At 26.3% G+C, this 21,056-nt stretch overlaps 1 protein-coding gene across 1 annotated transcript in view; it reads left to right on the top strand.

The window, feature by feature from the left end:
- Positions 1–42: 42 nt before the first annotated feature.
- The window catches only part of Pak (p21-activated kinase), a 46,609-nt gene continuing 25,595 nt past the window's right edge, over positions 43–21,056 (top strand). Inside the window, exons 1-2 of the mRNA XM_064058547.1 lie at positions 43–237; positions 335–599. Coding sequence (XP_063914617.1) covers positions 336–599 — 264 coding nt within the window. The 5' untranslated portion in view covers positions 43–237; position 335. The remainder of the gene's footprint in view (positions 238–334; positions 600–21,056) is intronic.

Below are 21,056 nucleotides of genomic sequence, written 5' to 3'. Positions count from 1 at the left end.
GCCATCTCCCGTCTCTCTTTATCCCGCTGCTACAGCCAGTGTGGGAGTGAGTGGGCCGTCCGTGCTTGCGCCAGCCCGGTGACGGCAAGATGGTGGTCATCATAAAGTAATCGGCGATTAGATATGGATTTTGTACATATCTCGCACTAAATGTACTTATTTGTTCGTTAGAAACCGTTGTGTGTTAGCCGCGGGCGTGTTCATCACCTAGAATCAACCAGTGCCTGTCATACTAAGGTGCGTTCGGTGCCGTGTTTGCGAAGGTCCGAGGGCTGACGCATACCGGCCCGCCCATAGTTTTCCCCGTCCTCGGCTCACGCGCTGTCGTTTGCAGGATGTCTTCGGACGACGAGAAGCCCCCGGCGCCCCCCGTGCGCCTCACCTCCAACCGGGGCACCGACATCCTGTCCAACTCGCTGGCGATGGACCGGCCCCTGCCCAAGGAGCCCGAGGACGCCGACCGCAAGAAGAAGAACCTCAAGTCGAAGAAGGCCAGCAAGCTGTCGACCTACGCCGCCGACAAGCCCAACATCTCCTACCCCACGAACTTCGAGCACACGGTTCACGTAGGCTTCGACCCGGTGTCCGGGGAGTTCACGGTGAGTCTGAGTGTGCTCTGCTTTCAGTAAGGGTAGGGGCTTGTTTTCCGTTGAGTTTTATTAACCTGAGCGTTCTGTTGCAAGCTGCCACTCAAAGTAAGTAGCCTACAATGTTTTTGTTTAGTTGCATCTAGGTAGAGTGGTTGTTTTGTTTTTTTCTTACGACTACGGTCCTATTGACGAGTCCCGTGCATGCCTTTTTCCACCTTCGCCGGTTATCTTTGGTCTGTAAATATTTGTATTTCGGGTTGCTTAGCCTGGAGAATTGATTGGTGTGTTCTCTCCCCACCTGGATGTTGCTGTGGTAGCCACGTGGTACCACCAAAACAAATGAATTACGTCATGCGGTACCGACACCCTTGTATTAGTTCCGTTGCATGTTCTACAACCCCACACCGCATCTATAATGGATTATGTTTGGGTTTTCCACATGATGTATCAGTGTTATCAGGGCTTTTTTTTTCCTTAAACATTGTTATAATTAGTTACGACGTTACAACCATCTGGGTGGTATTGTTCACATCCATCATTATTTTTTCTTTGGTTTGGTTTGTTTTGTTTACGTTTTTTGTCCATTCACGAACATTCGTTGCGTAACGATTTTCCTGCTGGAAAACAAAAAACGACAAAAGTTCAGTTTGTTGCTTAGACCATCAAGATAAAATGTTTGTCCAAGAACAACTGATTTCGTGGATTTATATGTTATTATCGTAATTTTTTGTGTTCACGTTTTACGCACTTAACGTTAAGTTTGTCATTCCACTTTTCTGAATGTGCCCCATTTTTATCAATAGATTAGTTTTGTGAGAAACACAGATTTCCACTATAGTTCTGTTGTACATAGTAGTTCCACCCTTTCTATAGGCGCTTTTTTTGCCTTAGAAACGTACGACATAGTTAGTTCTGGACTGATTAATAGTTTTTCTCAGTAGTGACTTGTTTTGTTTTTTTTTTATATATAGTTTGTCGAAATCAAATGTCGGCAGGTCAAGATATTGCAAAGAGAAAATTCTGAGTAATGTTCGGCTAAAAATGTTTTCTGTTTTTATCTGGTGTTTACACACTTGTTCTGGGGCGATTGCGTGTTTTCAGAGTTGTTTTCGGTGTTCTGGTGGTTCTTTTGTTTATTTAAGACGTTTCATTACTTGTGGATTATGAAAAAGTAGGTCTTCCGTTTCTATCTGTCTGTTGTCTCTTGTAGTGAAATTGTAGGTGATGACACCTACCAAAAATTGCTTGATCGTCCCCACCACAATTTGATGACGTCATTTTAATATTTAGCAAAGTAAATCTGTACTTGTAGTTTATTTTTATTAATCCGCCGTTATTTTTTGACTTCGACGTCTATATTTTTGATTAAACAATCAGAATTGTAAAATAAGGTTTGACAATTTAACTTAGAAACTAAAACACCCACTGTTTAGAAATTTTAACAGAAATAATTTTGTTTATTCTTTCTAAAAACTCGACGTTATTTCAAAATTTTGCTGAAAAATAAAATTGAAAAATCGGAAAACTGAAACATTGAAAAAAAGAAATGAAAAATTGACAAATTAAAAAGATGAATAGTAAAAAACTGAAAATCAAGAATCTGAAAAATCGAACAATGAAAATATTTAAATATTGAAAAATTAAAAATCTCAACATCGAAAAATTTCAAAATCGAAAATTCTAAAATTGAGAGATCGGGAAGTCGAAACATGATAGTCGAAAAATCGAAAGATCAAGAAATGGAAAAATTGAAAATTCAAAAATTTCAAAATCGAAAAAGTAAAAAATTGAAATATGTGAAAAATCCCAAATCGAAACATTCAAGAATTGAAAAACTGAAAAATTGAAAAAAAATCGAGAAATGAGAAATTCAAAAAAATCACTTAATCGTGAAATTGAGAAATCTGAAAATTGAAAAATTTAGGAACGTCAAAATTTGAAATATTGAAGAACTGAAAAATGGAAAATTGAAACATTTAAAAAAGAAATGAAAAATTGATGAAATGAAAGATGAAAATATTTAAATATTGAAAACTTAAAAATCGCAACAGCGAAAAATTGATAAATTCAAAAATCGAAAATTTCAAAATCGAAAATTCCAAAATTGAAACATCGGGAAGTCGAAACACCAAAAAATCGAGAACAAGAAACATCATAAATCGAAAAGTTAAAAAATCTGAAAATTGAAAATTTAGAAACGTCAAAATTTCAAATATTGAAGAAGTGAAAAAATGGAAAATTGAAACATTTAAAAAAAGAAATGAAAAATTGGTGAAATGAAAGATGAAAATATTTCAAAATTGAAAACTTAAAAATCGCAAGAGCGAAAAATTGATAAATTCAAAAATGTAAAATTCCAAAATCGAAAATTCCAAAATTGTGAAATCGGGAAGTCGAAACATCAAAAGATCGAGAACTAGAAAAATCATAAATCGAAAAGTTAAAAAATCTGAAAATTGAAAATTTAGGAACGTCAAAATTTCAAATATTCAAGAACTGAAAAAACGGAAAATTGAAACATTTTAAAAAAGAAATGAAAAATTGATGAAATGAAAGATGAAAATATTTCAATATTGAAATCTTAAAAATCACAACATCGAAAAATTGATAAATTCAAAAATCTAAAATTTCAAAATCGAAAATTCCAAAATTGAGTAATCGGGAAGTCGAAACATCAAAAGATCGAGAACTAGAAAAATCATAAATCGAAAAGTTAAAAAATCTGAAAATTGAAAATTTAGAAACGTCAAAATTTCAAATATTGAAGAAGTGAAAAAATGGAAAATTGAAACATTTAAAAAAAGAAATGAAAAATTGATGAAATGAAAGATGAAAATATTTAAATATTGAAAACTTAAAAATCGCAACAGCGAAAAATTGATAAATTCAAAAATCGAAAATTCCGAAATTGAGAAATCGGGAAGTCGAAACATCAAAAGATCGAGAACTCGAAGAATCATAAATCGAAAAGTTAAAAATTTTCAAAATTAAAAAAAAATCCAATCGAAACATCGAAATCTCAATAAACCAGAATCAGAAAAATTAAAAATTCGAAGAACTGAAAAATTGAAAAACTGGAAAATTGAAACATTATAAAGTCGAGAAATGAGCAAATCAGAAAAATTACTAAATCGTGAAATTGAGAAATCTGAAAATTGAAAATTTAGGAACGCCAAAATTTGAAATCTTGAAGAACTGAAAAATGGAAAATTGAAAAATCGAAAAATTGACAAATTGGAAGGATAAATAACAAATAATTTAAAATCGAGAATCTGAAAAATGGAAAAAAGAAGAAATGAAAAACTCAAAAGATGAAAAATCGAGAAATCAAAAATTAAAATATCTAAATATTGAAAAATTGAAAATTGAGAATCTGAAAAAGAAAAATTGAAAAACGCACCACAATATTCCAAAGAAATAATGAGATATTGAAAATTCCAACAGCTGAAATTTGAAGAAAAAACAAAAATTTTAAAAACCGAGATTCTAAAGAAACTGAAAAATCAAAAATTTAAAATGCTAAAAATTGAAACAGAAATATGGAGGAACAGAAAAATCGAAAAATTTTAATCTCCAATAATTGAAAAAAAGAAAAATCGCAACATCGAAAAAAATTGATAAATTTAAAAATCTAAAATTTCAAAAATGAAACATCGAAAAATTCAAAAATTCGTAAATCGAAGAGTTAAAAATTGAAAAATTATAAATTAAAAAAAAATCCAAAAATTGAGAAATCGGGTAATTGAACAATCATAAAATCGAAAAATTGAAAAATAGAAGAACTAAAAATTGAAAAATTGAAAAATCAAAACATTAAAAAGTCGAGAAATGAGAAAATAAAAAAAAACGCTTAATCGGGAAATTGAGAAATCGGAAAATTGAAAATTTAGAAACGTCAAATTTTGAAAAGTAGAAGAACTGAAAAATGGAAGATTGATACAATGAAAAATTGAAAAATCGAAAAATTGACAAATTGGAAAGATGAATAACAAAAAAAAAACTAGAAAATCGAGATCCTCAAAAAACTGATAAATAAAAAATTTAAAAATGCGGAAAATTGAAAAATAGAAGTATCGAAGAACTGCTAAATCGAAAAATCGAAAATTGAAAAAATTGAAAAATTTAAAACTCGAAAAATTGAAAAATTCAAAAGTCTAAAATCGAAAAATCGAAAAATCCTAAATTTAAAATTTAAAAGGTCCCAAAAGTAAAAAAATCGGAAAGTAGAAACATCGAAAAATTCAATTTTGAAGCGTCGAGAAATCGAAACATCAAAAGATCGAAAACTCGAAAAATAGAAAAATTCATAAATCGTAAAGTTCAAAATTGAAAAATTCAAAATTAAAAAAATCCAAGAATTGAAAAATTAAAAACCGAGAAGTCGACAAACGAGTGATCAAGGAAAAACTGAAAATTCGAAAAATTAAACAATCGAGAAATCGAAACATTAAGGAATCGAAAAATTAAAAAATTAAAATTTTTGAAATCGAAAAAATAAAAATTAAAATATTGAAAAATCTTAAAACTGAAATATCGAAGCAATAAAAAGTCGAGAAATGAGAAAATCAAAAAACCCTTTAGTCGGGAAATTGAGAAATCGGAAAATTGAAAATTTAGAAACGTCAAAATTTGAAAAATTGAAGAAGTGAGAAATGGAAAATTGAAACATTGAAAAGAAGAAATGAAAGATTGAAAAATCGAAAAATTGACAAATTGGAAAAATAATAAAAAAAACTAGAAAGTCGAGATCCTCAAAAAACTGAAAAATAAAAAATTTAAAAATGCGGAAAATTGAAAAATAGAAGTCTCAAGAACTGCTAAATCGAAAACTTAAAAAATTCAAAAATCTAAAATTGCAAAATCGAAAAATCCAAAATTGAAACTTTAAAAGGTCCCAAAAGTCCAAAAATCGGAAAGTAGAAACATCGAAAAATTCAAAATTGAAGTGCCGAGAAATCGAAACATCAAAAGATCGAGAATTCGAAAAATAGAAAAATTCATAAATGGAAAAGTTCAAAATTGAAAAATTGAAAATAAAAAAAAATCGAAAAATTGAAAAATCGGAAAATGGAACAATAATAAAATCCAAGAATTGAAAAATTTAAAACCGAGAAGTCGACAAATCGAGTGATCAAGAAAAAACTGAAAAATCTAAAATTGAAAAATTCGAAAAATTAAACAATCGAGAAATCGAAACATTAAGGAATCAAAAAAATTGAAAAATTAAAAATTTTAAAATCGAAAAAATAATAATTGAAATATTGGAAACAATAAAAAGTCGAGAAATGTGAAAATAAAAAAATCACTTAATCGGGAAATTCGAAAATCTGAAAAATCGATAAAAGAAGAAATGAAAAATTAAAATATTTAAATATTGAAAAATTGAATATTCAAAAGATGTAAATCGAAAAATTAAAAATCGCGAATCTGAAAAAAAAAGAAAAGTTGAAGAAACACAATTCAACGGCTGAAATTTGAAGAAAGAATAAAAAATTAAAAAAATCGGGATTCTGAAAAAACTGAAAAATCAAAAATTTGAAAGTAGAAATATGGAAGAACTGAAAAATCGGAAATTGAAAAAATTAAATCTAGAAATATTGAAAAAACCAAAAATCACAACATCGGAAAATTGAAAATTCAAAAACCTAAACTTTCAAAATCGAAAAATCCAAAATATAAAAGGCCGCAAAAATTGAAAAATTAAAACACCGAGAAATCGAAACAATAAAAGATTGGGAACTCGAAAAATCGACAGATTTATAAATCGAAAAGGTAAAAATTGAAAAATTCAAGATTGGAAAAAAATCCAAAAATTTAAAAATCGGTATATTGAATAATCATAAAGTCGAAACATCGAAATCTCAATAAATCGGGAAAAAGAAAAATTGAAAAACCGAAAAATCTAAACTAAAAGTCGAAAAATTGAAAAACTAAAAATCAAAAAAGTAAAAAATTGAAATATTGAAAAATGAGAAATGGGAAAATCAAAAGTTAAATTATCGGGAACTTGAGAAATTGGAAAATTGAAAATTTCGAAACGTCACAATCTGAAATTTTGAAACTTTTAAAATTCAAAGCCCGAAAAATTGAAAAAACGAAAAATGCAACATCGAAAATCGAAAAATCCAAAATTTAAAATTTAAAAGGTCGCAAAACTTGAAAAATTAAAATCCAAAAATCGATAAAATAAAAAATTGAAATATTGAAAAATTCTAGAACTGAAATATAGAAAAATTGAAAAACGGGAAAAAATCTAAAAATCATATCAATAAAATATCGAGAAATGAGAAAATCAAAAGTTTAATTAATCGGGAAATTGAGAACTCGGAAAATTGAGGATTTCGAAACGTCAAAATTTGAAAAATTGGAACAAAAATACAACAAATGATGAAACGAACTTAAAAAAAAAAAAATCAAAGGGTGAAAAATAGAAAAATTGAAAATATCAAGAGATAAGAATTGATTGGTGTGTTCTCTCTCCACCTGGATGTTGCTGTGGTAGCCACGTGGTACCACCAAAACAAATGAATTACGTCATGCGGTACCGACACTCTTGTATTAGTTCCGTTGCATGTTCTACAACCCCACACCGCATCTATAATGGATTATGTTTGGGTTTTCCACATGATGTATCAGTGTTATCAGGGCTTTTTTTTCTTAAACATTGTTATAATTATTTACGACGTTACAATCATCTGGGTGTTATTGTTCACATCCATCACGATTTTTTCTTTGGTTTGTTTTGTTTACGTTTTTTGTCCATTCACGAACATTCGTTGCGTAACGATTTTCCTGCTGGAAAACAAAAAACGACAAAAGTTCAGTTTGTTGCTTAGACCATCAAGATAAAATGTTTGTCCAAGAACTAAACTGATTTTGTGGATTTAAGTATATGTTATCATCGTAATTTTTTGTGTTCACGTTTTACGCACTCAACGTTAAGTTTGTCATTCCACTTTTCTGAATGTGTCCCACTTTTATCAATAGATTAGTTTTGTGAGAAACACAGATTTCCACTATAGTTCTGTTGTACATGGTAGTTCCACCCTTTCTATAGGCGCTTTTTTTGCCTTAGAAACGTACGACATAGTTAGTTCTGGACTGATTACTAGTTTTTCTCAGTAGTGACTTGTTTCGTTTGACGTAGATACAGAATTCGTGAAAATTTGTTTTGTTTATGTATAGTTATAAAAGAAAATTCTGAGAAATGTTCGGCTAAAAATGTTTTCTGTTTTTATCTGGTGTTTACACACTTGTTCTGAGGCGATTGCGTGTTTTCAGAGTTGTTTTCGGTGTTCTGGTGGTTCTTTTATTTATTTAAGACGCTTCATTACTTGTGGATTATGAAAAAGTAGGTCTTCCGTTTCTATCTGTCTGTTGTCTCTTGTTGTGAAATTGTAGGTGATGACACCTACCAAAAATTACCTGATCGTCCCCACCACAATTTGATGACGTCATTTTAACATTTCGCAAAGTAAATCTAAACTCGTAGTTTATTTTTATTAATCAGCCGTTATTTTTGGCCTTCGACGTCTTTATTTTTGGAAAAACAAAATCAAAATTGTAAAACAAGTTTGACAATTTAACTTAGAAACTACAACACTCGCTCTTTAGAAATTTTAAAAGAAATAATTTTGTTTATTCTTTCCAAAAATTCAACGACGTTATTTGAAAATTTTGCTGAAAAATAAAATTGAAAAATCGGAAAACTGAAACATTGAAAAAAAGAAATGAAATATTGATAAATTAAAAAGATGAATAGTAAAAAACTGAAAATCAAGAATCTGAAAATATTTAAATATTGAAAAATTGAAAATTCAAAAATTTAAAAATCGAAAAAGTACAAAATTGAAATATGTATTGAAAAATCCCAAATCGAAAAATCCAAGAATTGAAAAACTGAACAATTGAAACATAAAGTCGAGAAATGAAAAAATCAAAAAAATCACTAATCGTGAAACTGAAAATTTCCGGAAACAGAAAATTTAGGAACGTCCAAATTTGAAATATTGAAGATCTGAAAAATGGAAAATTGAAACATTTAAAAAAGAAATGAAAAATTGATGAAATGAAAGATGAAAATATTTAAATATTGAAAACTTAAAAATCGCAACAGCGAAAAATTGATAAATTCAAAAATCGAAAATTCCAAAATTGAGTAATCGGGAAGTCGAAACATCAAAAGATCGAGAACTAGAAAAATCATAAATCGAAAAGTTAAAAAATCTGAAAATTGACAATTTAGAAACGTCAAAATTTCAAATATTGAAGAAGTGAAAAAATGGAAAATTGAAACATTTAAAAAAAGAAATGAAAAATTGATGAAATGAAAGATGAAAATATTTAAATATTGAAAACTTAAAAATCGCAACAGCGAAAAATTGATAAATTCAAAAATCTAAAATTCCAAAATCGAAAATTCCGAAATTGAGAAATCGGGAAGTCGAAACATCAAAAGATCGAGAACTAGAAAAATCATAAATCGAAAATTTAAAAAATCTGAAAATTGAAAATTTACGAACGTCAAAATTTGAAATATTGAAGAACTGAAAAAATGGAAAATTGAAACATTTAAAAAAAGAAATGAAAAATTGGTGAAATGAAAGATGAAAATATTTCAAAATTGAAAACTTAAAAATCGTAAGAGCGAAAAATTGATAAATTCAAAAATGTAAAATTCCAAAATCGAAAATTCCAAAATTGTGAAATCGGGAAGTCGAAACATCAAAAGATCGAGAACTAGAAAAATCATAAATCGAAAAGTTAAAAAATCTGAAAATTGAAAATTTAGGAACGTCAAAATTTCAAATATTCAAGAACTGAAAAAACGGAAAATTGAAACATTTTAAAAAAGAAATGAAAAATTGATGAAATGAAAGATGAAAATATTTCAATATTGAAATCTTAAAAATCACAACATCGAAAAATTGATAAATTCAAAAATCTAAAATTTCAAAATCGAAAATTCCAAAATTGAGTAATCGGGAAGTCGAAACATCAAAAGATCGAGAACTAGAAAAATCATAAATCGAAAAGTTAAAAAATCTGAAAATTGAAAATTTAGGAACGTCAAAATTTGAAATATTGAAGAACTGAAAAATGGAAAATTGAAACATTTAAATAAAGAAATGAAAAATTGATGAAATGAAAGATGAAAATATTTAAATATTGAAAAATTAAAAATCGCAACATCGAAAAATTGATAAATTCAAAAATTTAAAATTTCAAAATCGAAAATTCCGAAATTGAGAAATCGGGAAGTCCAAACATCAAAAGATCGAGAACTCGAAAAATGATAAATCGAAAAGTTAAAAAATTTTCAAAAATAAAAAAAAAATCCCTTCGAAACATCGAAATCTCAATAAACCAGAAACAGAAAAATTAAAAATTCGATGAACTGAAAAATTGAAAAACTGGACAATTGAAACATTATAAAGTCGAGAAATGAGAAAATCAAAAAAATTACTAAATCGTGAAATTGAGAAATTTGAAAATTGAAAATTTGAAATATTGAAGAACTGAAAAAATGGAAAATTGAAACATTTAAAAAAAAAATGAAAAATTGATGAAATGAAAGATGAAAATATTTAAATATTGAAAACTTAAAAATCGCAACATCGAAAAATTGATAAATTCAAAAATCTAAAATTCCAAAATCGAAAATTCCGAAATTGAGAAATCGGGAAGTCGAAACATCAAAAGATCGAGAACTCGAAAAATCATTAATCGAAAAGTTAAAAAAATTTCAAAATTAAAAAAAATCCAGTCGAAACATCGAAGTCTCAATAAACCAGAAAGAGAAAAATTAAAAATTCGAAGAACTGAAAAATTGGAAAATTGAAACATTATAAAGTCGAGAAATGAGAAAATCAAAAAAATTATTAAATCGTGAAATTGAGAAATCTGAAAATTGAAAGTCCAAATTTTAAATATGTATTGAAGAACTGAAAAATGGAAAATTGAAAAATCTAAAAATTGACAAATTGGAAGGATAAATAACAAATAATTTAAAATCGAGAATCTGAAAAATAGAAAAAAGGTACAATGAAAAACTCAAAAGATGAAAAATCGAAAAATTGAAGAAATGAAAAATTAAAATATCTAAATATTGAAAAATTGAAAATTGAGAATCTGAAAAAGAAAAATTGAAAAACAACACAATATTCCAAAGAAATAATGAAAAATTTTAAAATCCAACAGCTGAAATTTGAAGAAAAAAAAAATTAAAAACCGAGATTCTGAAAAAACTGATAAATCAGAAATTTATTAAAATGCGAAAAATGGAAACAAAAATATGGAAGAACAGAAAAATCGAAAAATTTTAATTTCCAATAATTGAAAAAAAGAATAATAATAAAAATTGAAAAATTATGAATTAAAAAAAATCCATAAAATTGAGAAATCGGGTAATTGAAAAACCGAATAATCTAAAACCGAGGTAGTAGAAAAATCGAAAATTTGAAAAATTAAAAATTTCAAAATCAAAAAATTCAATAACGGAAGAAAAATTGAAAAATCGAAACATTAAAAAGTCGAGAAATAAAAAAATCACTTAATCGGGAAATTGAGAAATCGGAAAATTGAAAATTTAGAAACGTCAAATTTTGAAAAATAGAAGAACTGAAAAATGGAAGATTGATACATTAAAAAGAAGAAATGAAAATTCGAAAAATTGACAAGTTGGAAAGATGAATAACAAAACAACTAGAAAATCGAGATCCTCAAAAAACTGAAAAATAAAAAATTTAAAAATGCGGAAAATTGAAAAATAGAAGTATCGAAGAACTGCTAAATCGAAAATTAAAAAATTGAAAAATTTAAATCTCGAAAAATTGAAAGAACGAAAAATCGCAGCATCAAAAAATTGAAAAATTCAAAAATCTAAAATTTCAAAATCGAAAAATCCAAAATTTAAAATTTAAAAGGTCCCAAATGTTCAAAAATCGGAATGTAGAAACATCGAAAAATTCAAAATTGAAGCGTCGAGAAATCGAAACATCAAAAGATCGAGAGCTCGAAAAATGGAAAAATTCATAAATGGAAAAGTTCAAAATTGAAAAATTCAAAATTAAAAAAATCCAAAAATTGAAAAATCGGGAAATTGAACAATCATAAAATCTAAGAATTGAAAAATTGAAAAACCGAGAAGTCGACAAATCGAGTGATCAAGAAAAAACTGAAAAATCTAAAATTGAAAAATTCGAAAAATTAAACAATCGAGAAATCGAAACATTAAGGAATCGAAAATTTGAAAATTAAAAATTTTAAAATCGAAAAAATAAAAATTGAAATATTGGAAAATCTTAAAACTGAAATAGCGAAACAATAAAAAGTCGAGAAATGAGAAAATAAAAAATCACTAAATCGGGAAATTGAGAAATTGGAAAGATAAATAACAAGAAATTGAAAATTGAAAATCTGGAAAATCGAAAAAAGAAGAGATGAAAAATTAAAATATTTAAATATTGAAAAATTGAATAATTCAAAAGATGTAAATCGAAAAATTAAAAATCGAGAATCTGAAAAAAAAAATTGAAGAAACACAACACAACAATTAAAAAAAAAATGAAAAATTGAAAAATTCATATGGAAGAACTGAAATATCGAAAATTGAAAAAATTAAATCTAGAAGTAGTGAAAAAATTAAAAATCGCACATCGGAAAATTGAAAATTCAAAAACCTAAAATTTCAAAATCGAAAAATCCAAAATGTAAAAGGCCGCAGAAATTGAAAAATTGAAACATCGAGAAATCGAAACAGTAAAAGATCGAGAACTCGAAAAATCGACAGATTTATAAATCGAAAAGGTAAAAATTGAAAAATTCAAGATTGGAAAAAAATCCAAAAATTTAAAAATCGGTATATTGAATAATCATAAAGTCGAAACATCGAAATCTCATTAAATCGGGAAAAAGAAAAATTGAAAAACCGAAAAATCTAAACTAAAAGTCGAAAAATTGAAAAACTAAAAATCAAAAAAGTAAAAAATTGAAATATTGAAAAATGAGAAATGGGAAAATCAAAAGTTAAATTATCGGGAACTTGAGAAATTGGAAAATTGAAAATTTCGAAACGTCACAATCTGAAATTTTGAAACTTTTAAAATTCAAAGCCCGAAAAATTGAAAAAACGAAAAATGCAACATCGAAAATCGAAAAATCCAAAATTTAAAATTTAAAAGGTCGCAAAACTTGAAAAATTAAAATCCAAAAATCGATAAAATAAAAAATTGAGATATTGAAAAATTCTAGAACTGAAATTTAGAAAAATTGAAAAACGGGAAAAAATCTAAAAATCATATCAATAAAATATCGAGAAATGAGAAAATCAAAAGTTCAATTAATCGGGAAATTGAGAACTCGGAAAATTGAGGATTTCGAAACGTCAAAATTTGAAAAATTGGAACAAAAATACAACAAATGATGAAACGAACTTAAAAAAAAAAATCAAAGGGTGAAAAATAGAAAAATTGAAAATATCAAGAGATAAGAATTGATTGGTGTGTTCTCTCCCCACCTGGATGTTGCTGTGGTAGCCACGTGGTACCACCAAAACAAATGAATTACGTCATGCGGTACCGACACCCTTGTATTAGTTCCGTTGCATGTTCTACAACCCCACACCGCATCTATAATGGATTATGTTTGGGTTTTCCACATGATGTATCAGTGTTATCAGGGCTTTTTTTCCTTAAACATTGTTATAATTAGTTACGACGTTACAACCATCTGGGTGTTATTGTTCACATCCATCACGATTTTTTCTTTGGTTTGTTTTGTTTACATTTTTTGTCCATTCACGAACATTCGTTGCGTAACGATTTTCCTGCTGGAAAACAAAAAACGACAAAAGTTCAGTTTGTTGCTTAGACCATCAAGATAAAATGTTTGTCCAAGAACTAAACTGATTTTGTGGATTTATATGTTATCATCGTAATTTTTTGTGTTCACGTTTTACGCACTCAACGTTAAGTTTGTCATTCCACTTTTCTGAATGTGTCCCACTTTTATCAATAGATTAGTTTTGTGAGAAACACAGATTTCCACTATAGTTCTGTTGTACATAGTAGTTCCACCCTTTCTATAGGCGCTTTTTTTGCCTTAGAAACGTACGACATAGTTGGTTCTGGACTGATTACTAGTTTTTCTCAGTAGTGACTTGTTTCGTTTGACGTAGATACAGAATTCGTGAAAATTTGTTTTGTTTATGTATAGTTATAAAAGAAAATTCTGAGAAATGTTCGGCTAAAAATGTTTTCTGTTTTTATCTGGTGTTTACACACTTGTTCTGGGGCGATTGCGTGTTTTCAGAGTTGTTTTCGGTGTCCTGGTGGTTCTTTGATTTATTTAAGACGTTTCATCACTTGTAGAGTATGAAAAAGTAGGTCTCCCGTTTCTATCTTTCTGTTGTCTCTTCTAGTGAAATTGTAGGTGATGACACCTACCAAAAATTGCTTGATCGTCCCCACCACAATTTGATGACGTCATTTTAATATTTAGCAAAGTAAATCTGTACTTGTAGTTTATTTTTATTAATCAGCTATTATTTCTGGCCTTCGACGTCTATATTTTTGGAAAAACAAAATCAAAATTGTAAATAAGGTTGACAATTTAACTTAGAAACTACAACACTCAGTGTTTAGAAATTTTAACAGAAATAATTTTGTTTATTCTTTCTAAAAACTCGACGACGTTATTTCAAAATTTTGCTGAAAAATAAAATTGAAAAATCGGAAAACTGAAAAATGGAAAATTGAAACATTAAAAAATCTGAAAATTGAAAATTTATGAACGTCAAAATTTGAAATATTGAAGAACTGAAAAATGGAAAATTGAAACATTTAAATAAAGAAATGAAAGATGAAAATATTTAAATATTGAAAAATTAAAAATCGCAACATCGAAAAATTGATAAATTAAAAAATCTAAAATTTCAAAATCGAAAATTCCAAAATTGTGAAATCGGGAAGTCGAAATATCAAAAGATCGAGAACTAGAAAAATCATAAATCGAAAAGTTAAAAAATCTGAAAATTGAAAATTTAGGAACGTCAAAATTTGAAATATTGAAGAACTGAAAAAATGGAAAATTGAAACATTTAAAAAAAGAAATGAAAAATTGATGTAATGAATGATGAAAATATTTCATTATTGAAAACTTAAAAATTGCAACATCGAAAAATTGATAAATTCAAAAATCTAAAATTTCAAAATCGAAAATTCCAAAATTGAGTAATCGGGAAGTCGAAACATCAAAAGATCGAGAACTAGAAAAAACATAAATCGAAAAGTTAAAAAATCTGAAAATTGAAAATTTAGAAACGTCAAAATTTCAAATATTGAAGAAGTGAAAAAATGGAAAATTGAAACATTTAAAAAAAGAAATGAAAAATTGATGAAATGAAAGATGAAAATATTTAAATACTGAAAACTTAAAAATCGCAACAGCGAAAAATTGATAAATTCAAAAATCTAAAATTTCAAAATCGAAAATTCCAAAATTGTGAAATCGGGAAGTCGAAACATCAAAAGATCGAGAACTAGAAAAATCATAAATCGAAAATTTAAAAAATCTGAAAATTGAAAATTTAGGAACGTCAAAATTTGAAATATTGAAGAACTGAAAAAATGGAAAATTGAAACATTTAAAAAAAGAAATGAAAAATTGGTGAAATGAAAGATGAAAATATTTAAATATTGAAAAATTAAAAATCGCAACATCGAAAAATTGATAAATTCAAAAATCTAAAATTTCAAAATCGAAAATTCCGAAATTGAGAAATCGGGAAGTTCAAACATCAAAAGATCGAGAACTCGAAAAATGATAAATCGAAAAGTTAAAAAATTTTCAAAAATAAAAAAAAAATCCCTTCGAAACATCGAAATCTCAATAAACCAGAAACAGAAAAATTAAAAATTCGATGAACTGAAAAATTGAAAAACTGGACAATTGAAACATTATAAAGTCGAGAAATGAGAAAATCAAAAAAATTACTAAATCGTGAAATTGAGAAATCTGAAAATTGAAAGTTTAGGAACGCCAAAATTTGAAATCTTGAAGAACTGAAAAATGGAAAATTGAAAAATCGAAAAATTGACAAATTGGAAGGATAAATAACAAATAATTTAAAATCGAGAATCTGAAAAATGGAAAAAAGAAGAAATGAAAAACTCAAAAGATGAAAAATCGAGAAATCAAAAATTAAAATATCTAAATATTGAAAAATTGAAAATTGAGAATCTGAAAAAGAAAAATTGAAAAACGCACCACAATATTCCAAAGAAATAATGAGATATTGAAAATTCCAACAGCTGAAATTTGAAGAAAAAACAAAAATTTTAAAAACCGAGATTCTAAAGAAACTGAAAAATCAAAAATTTAAAATGCTAAAAATTGAAACAGAAATATGGAGGAACAGAAAAATCGAAAAATTTTAATCTCCAATAATTGAAAAAAAGAAAAATCGCAACATCGAAAAAAATTGATCAATTTAAAAATCGAAAAATTCAAAAATTCGTAAATCGAAGAGTTAAAAATTGAAAAATTCAAAAATTCGTAAATCGAAGAACTAAAAATTGAAAAATCGAAAAATGGAAAAATTAAAAATTTCAAAATCTAAAAATTCAATAACGGAAGAAAAATTGAAAAATCAAAACATTAAAAAGTCGAGAAATGAGAAAATAAAAAAAAACACTTAATCGGGAAATTGAGAAATCGGAAAATTGAAAATTTAGAAACGTCAAATTTTGAAAAGTTGAAGAACTGAAAAATGGAAGATTGATACAATGAAAAATTGAAAAATCGAAAAATTGACAAATTGGAAAGATGAATAACAAAAAAAAAACTAGAAAATCGAAATCCTCAAAAAACTGAAAAATAAAAAATTTAAAAATGCGGAAAATTGAAAAATAGAAGTATCGAAGAACTGCTAAATCGAAAAATCGAAAATTGAAAAAAATTGGAAAATTTAAAACTCGAAAAATTGAAAAATTCAAAAGTCTAAAATCGAAAAATCGAAAAATCCTAAATTTGAAATTTAAAAGGTCCCAAAAGTAAAAAAATCGGAAAGTAGAAACATCGAAAAATTCAATATTGAAGCGTCGAGAAATCGAAACATCAAAAGATCGAAAACTCGAAAAATAGAAAAATTCATAAATCGTAAAGTTCAAAATTGAAAAATTCAAAATTAAAAAAATCCAAGAATTGAAAAATTAAAAACCGAGAAGTCGACAAACGAGTGATCAAGAAAAAACTGAAAATTCGAAAAATTAAACAATCGAGAAATCGAAACATTAAGGAATCGAAAAATTAAAAAATTAAAATTTTTGAAATCGAAAAAATAAAAATTAAAATATTGAAAAATCTTAAAACTGAAATATCGAAACAATAAAAAGTCGAGAAATGAGAAAATCAAAAAACCCTTTAGTCGGGAAATTGAGAAATCGGAAAATTGAAAATTTAGAAACGTCAAAATTTGAAAAATTGAAGAAGTGAGAAATGGAAAATTGAAACATTGAAAAGAAGAAATCAAAAATTGAAAAATCGAAAAATTGACAAATTGGAAAAATAATAAAAAAAACTAGAAAGTCGAGATCCTCAAAAAACTGAAAAATAAAAAATTTAAAAATGCGGAAAATTGAAAAATAGAAGTCTCAAGAACTGCTAAATCGAAAACTTAAAAAATTCAAAAATCTAAAATTGCAAAATCGAAAAATCCAAAATTGAAACTTTAAAAGGTCCCAAAAGTCCAAAAATCGGAAAGTAGAAACATCGAAAAATTCAAAATTGAAGTGCCGAGAAATCGAAACATCAAAAGATCGAGAATTCGAAAAATAGAAAAATTCATAAATGGAAAAGTTCAAAATTGAAAAATTCAAAATAAAAAAAAATCGAAAAATTGAAAAATCGGAAAATGGAACAATAATAAAATCCAAGAATTGAAAATTTTAAAACCGAGAAGTCGACAAATCGAGTGATCAAGAAAAAACTGAAAAATCTAAAATTGAAAAATTCGAAAAATTAAACAATCGAGAAATCGAAACATTAAGGAATCAAAAAAATTGAAAAATTAAAAATTTTAAAATCGAAAAAATAATAATTGAAATATTGGAAACAATAAAAAGTCGAGAAATGAGAAAATAAAAAAATCACTTAATCGGGAAATTCGAAAATCTGAAAAATCGATAAAAGAAGAAATGAAAAATTAAAATATTAAACACAACACAATAACTATTCCAAAGAAATAATGAAAAATTGAAAAATTCAACAGCTGAAATTTTAAGAAAAAACAAGAATTTTAAAAATCGATATTCTGAAAAAAACTGAAAAGTCAGAAATTTATTAAAATGCGAAAAATTGAAACAAATATCGAAAGAGAAAAAACGAGAAATCTAAAATTGAAAAATTTAGATCTCGAATAATTGAAAAAAAAAATTGCAGCATCGAAAAAAATTGATAAATTCAAAGATCGAAGAGTTTAAAATTAAAAAATTCTAAATTAAAAAAAATCCAAAAATTGAAAAATCGGGAAATTGAACAATCACTCATAAAATCGAAAAATCGAAAAACTTAAAAAATTAAAAAACCGAATAATCTAATAACACCGAGGTAGTTGAAAAATCGAAAAATTCAATAACGCAAGAAAATTTGAAAAATCCCGAGTCGAAAAATCCAAGAATTGAAAAATCGAAACATTAAAAAGTCGAGAAATCGAGAAATGAGAAAATCAAAAACGGAAATTGAGAAATCGGAAAATTGAAAATTTAGAAACGTCAAATTTTGAAAAATACGAGGAACTGAAAAATGGAAAAAATGACAAATTGGAAAGATGAATAATAAAAAACTAGAAAATCGAGATCCTCAAAAAACTTAAATGTGGAAAATTGAAAAATAGAAATATCGAAGAACTGCTAAATCGAAAAATCGAAAAATTAAAAAAATTGAAAAATTTAAATCTGGCAAAATTGAAAAAAAACCTAAAATCGCAACATCGGAAAATTGAGAATTCAAAAATCGAAAATTTTAAAATTTAAAAGGTCGCAAAAGTTGAAAAATCGGAAAGTCGAAGCATCGAAAAATTCAAAAATTGAAACATCAAAAGATCGAGAGCTCGAAAAATAGTTCAATTCAAAATTAGAAAAAAAATCCAAAAATTGAAAAATCAGGAAATTGAATAATCCTAAAATTGAAACATCGAAATCTCAATAAATCGAAGAACTGAAAAATTGAAAAACCGAAAATTCTAAAACCGAGAAGTCGACAAACCGAAAGATCAAGAAAAATAACTGAAAAATCTGAAATTTAAAAATTCGAAAAATTGAAATCATGAAATCGAAAAATTGAATTAAAAATTTAAAAATCGAAAAAATAAAAAATTGAAAAATTGGTAAATCCTAAAAGTGAAATATCGAAAAATGGAAAAACTGAAAAATCGAAACGTTAAAAAGTTGAAAAATCCAGAAATGAAAAAATCAAAAGTTTAGAAACGTCAACATTTGAAAAATTGAGGAACTGAAAAATGGAAAATTGAGACATTGAAAAGAAGAAATGAAAAATTGACAAATTGGAAAGATAAACAAAAAATTGAAAATCGAAAATCTGAAAAATCGGAAAAAAACGAAATGAAAGATTCAAAACATGAAAAATCGAAAAATTGAAGAAATGAAAAATTAAAATATCTAAATATTGAAAGAAAGAAAAATTTAAGAAACACAACACAATAATGGAAAAAAATAATGAAAAATTGAAAAATTCAACGGCTAAAATTTAAAGAAAAAACAAAAAATTAAAAAATTGAAATTCGGAAAAACTGAAGTCAGAAATTTAAAAATGCAAAAAATTGAAAGTTAGAGATATGGAAGAACTGAAAAATCGAAAAATCTAAAAATGAAAAATTAAATCTCGAAAAATTGTAAAAACGAAAAATCACAATACCGAGACATCGAAACATTAAAAGATCGAGAATTCGAAAAAAACGACAAATTCATAAATCGAAAAGTTAAAAATTGAAAAATTCAAAATTGAAAAATCGAAGAACCTAAAACTTGAGAAGTCGAAAAATCAAGAAATCGAAACATCAAAAACTGAAAAATCTAAAGTTGAAAAATTCGAAAAATTGAAAACTAGAAATATGGAGGAAGTGAAAAATCGAAAAACCTAAAATTTAAAAAAATTAAAAATTTCATTCTCGAAAAATTTAAAAAACGAAAAATCCAAAATTTAAAAGATCTCAAAAATTAAAAAATCGAAACATCAAACGATCGAAAACTTGAAAAATCCAAAGATTTAAAAATCGGAAAATTGAACAATCATAAATTCGGAACATCGAAATCTCAATAAATCGAGAAATAGAAAAATTGAAAAATCGAAGAACTGAAAAATTGAAAAATCGAAACAAAAAACTGAAAAATGTAAGATTTAAAAATTCGAAAAATTGAAAAATAAAAATATCATCGAACTAAAAAAATGGAATGGAAAATTTAAAAAAGATCACAAAAATTAAAAAATTGAAGTATCAAGAAATCGAAACATCGAAATCTCAATAAACCGAGAAATAGTAAAATTGAAAAATTGAAAAACCGAAAAATCTAAAACCGAGAAGTCGAAAAATTGAAAGATCAAGAAATCGAAAAAATAAAAAATTGAAAAATCCTAGAACGGAAAAAAACTGAGAAATCGAAACATCCAGAAATGAGAAAATCAAAACTTCAATTAATCAGGAAATCTAAACATCGAAAGGAAGAAATGAAAAATTGAGAAATCGAAAAATTGACAAATTGGAAACATGAGTAACAACAAATTGAAAATCGAGAATGTTAAAAATCGAAAGAATAATAAATAAAAAATTCAAAATGTGAAAAATTGAGAAATTAAAGGAATGAAAAATTAAAATATCTAAATGGGTATTGAAAAATTGGAAAATTCAAAAGATGAAAAATCGAAAAATTAAAAATAGAGAATCTGAAAAAAAGAAAAATTGAAGAAACACAACAATCGAAAAAAATAATGAATAATTGAAAAACTCAACAGCTGAAATTTAAAGAAAAAACAAAAAATTAAAAAATCGAGATTCGGAAAAAACTGAAAAATCAGAAATTTAAAAATGCAAAAAATTGAAAGTTACAGATATTGAAGAACTGAAAAATCGAAAAATCTAAAATTGAAAAAATTAAATCTCGAAAAATTGTGAAAATGAAAAATCACAACACCGAAAAATTGAAAAATTTAAAAGGTCGCAAAAATTGAAAAATTGAAACATTAAAAGATTGAGAACTCGAAAAAACGATAAATTCATAAATCGAAAAATTAAAAATTGAAAAATTCAAAATTAAAAAAAATTCAAAAACTGTTTATTTAGAATTGAAAAATCGTTAGATTGAAGCCAATAAAGCCAAAGAACACGTTTTTTCTATTTTTGGATTTTTCGATATTTCGATTTCTGCGTCTTTCGACTTGGATTTTCTGATT

The sequence above is a fragment of the Zophobas morio genome, unplaced genomic scaffold, assembly GCF_036711695.1.
Source record: "Zophobas morio isolate AGI-343-1 ecotype UQ-CSIRO unplaced genomic scaffold, CSIRO_AGI_Zmor_V1 ptg000018l, whole genome shotgun sequence".
Taxonomy (NCBI): Eukaryota; Metazoa; Arthropoda; class Insecta; order Coleoptera; family Tenebrionidae; genus Zophobas; species Zophobas morio.
Note: the sequence above shows the minus strand (reverse complement) of the source record. Positions and strands in the feature narration are given on the sequence as shown.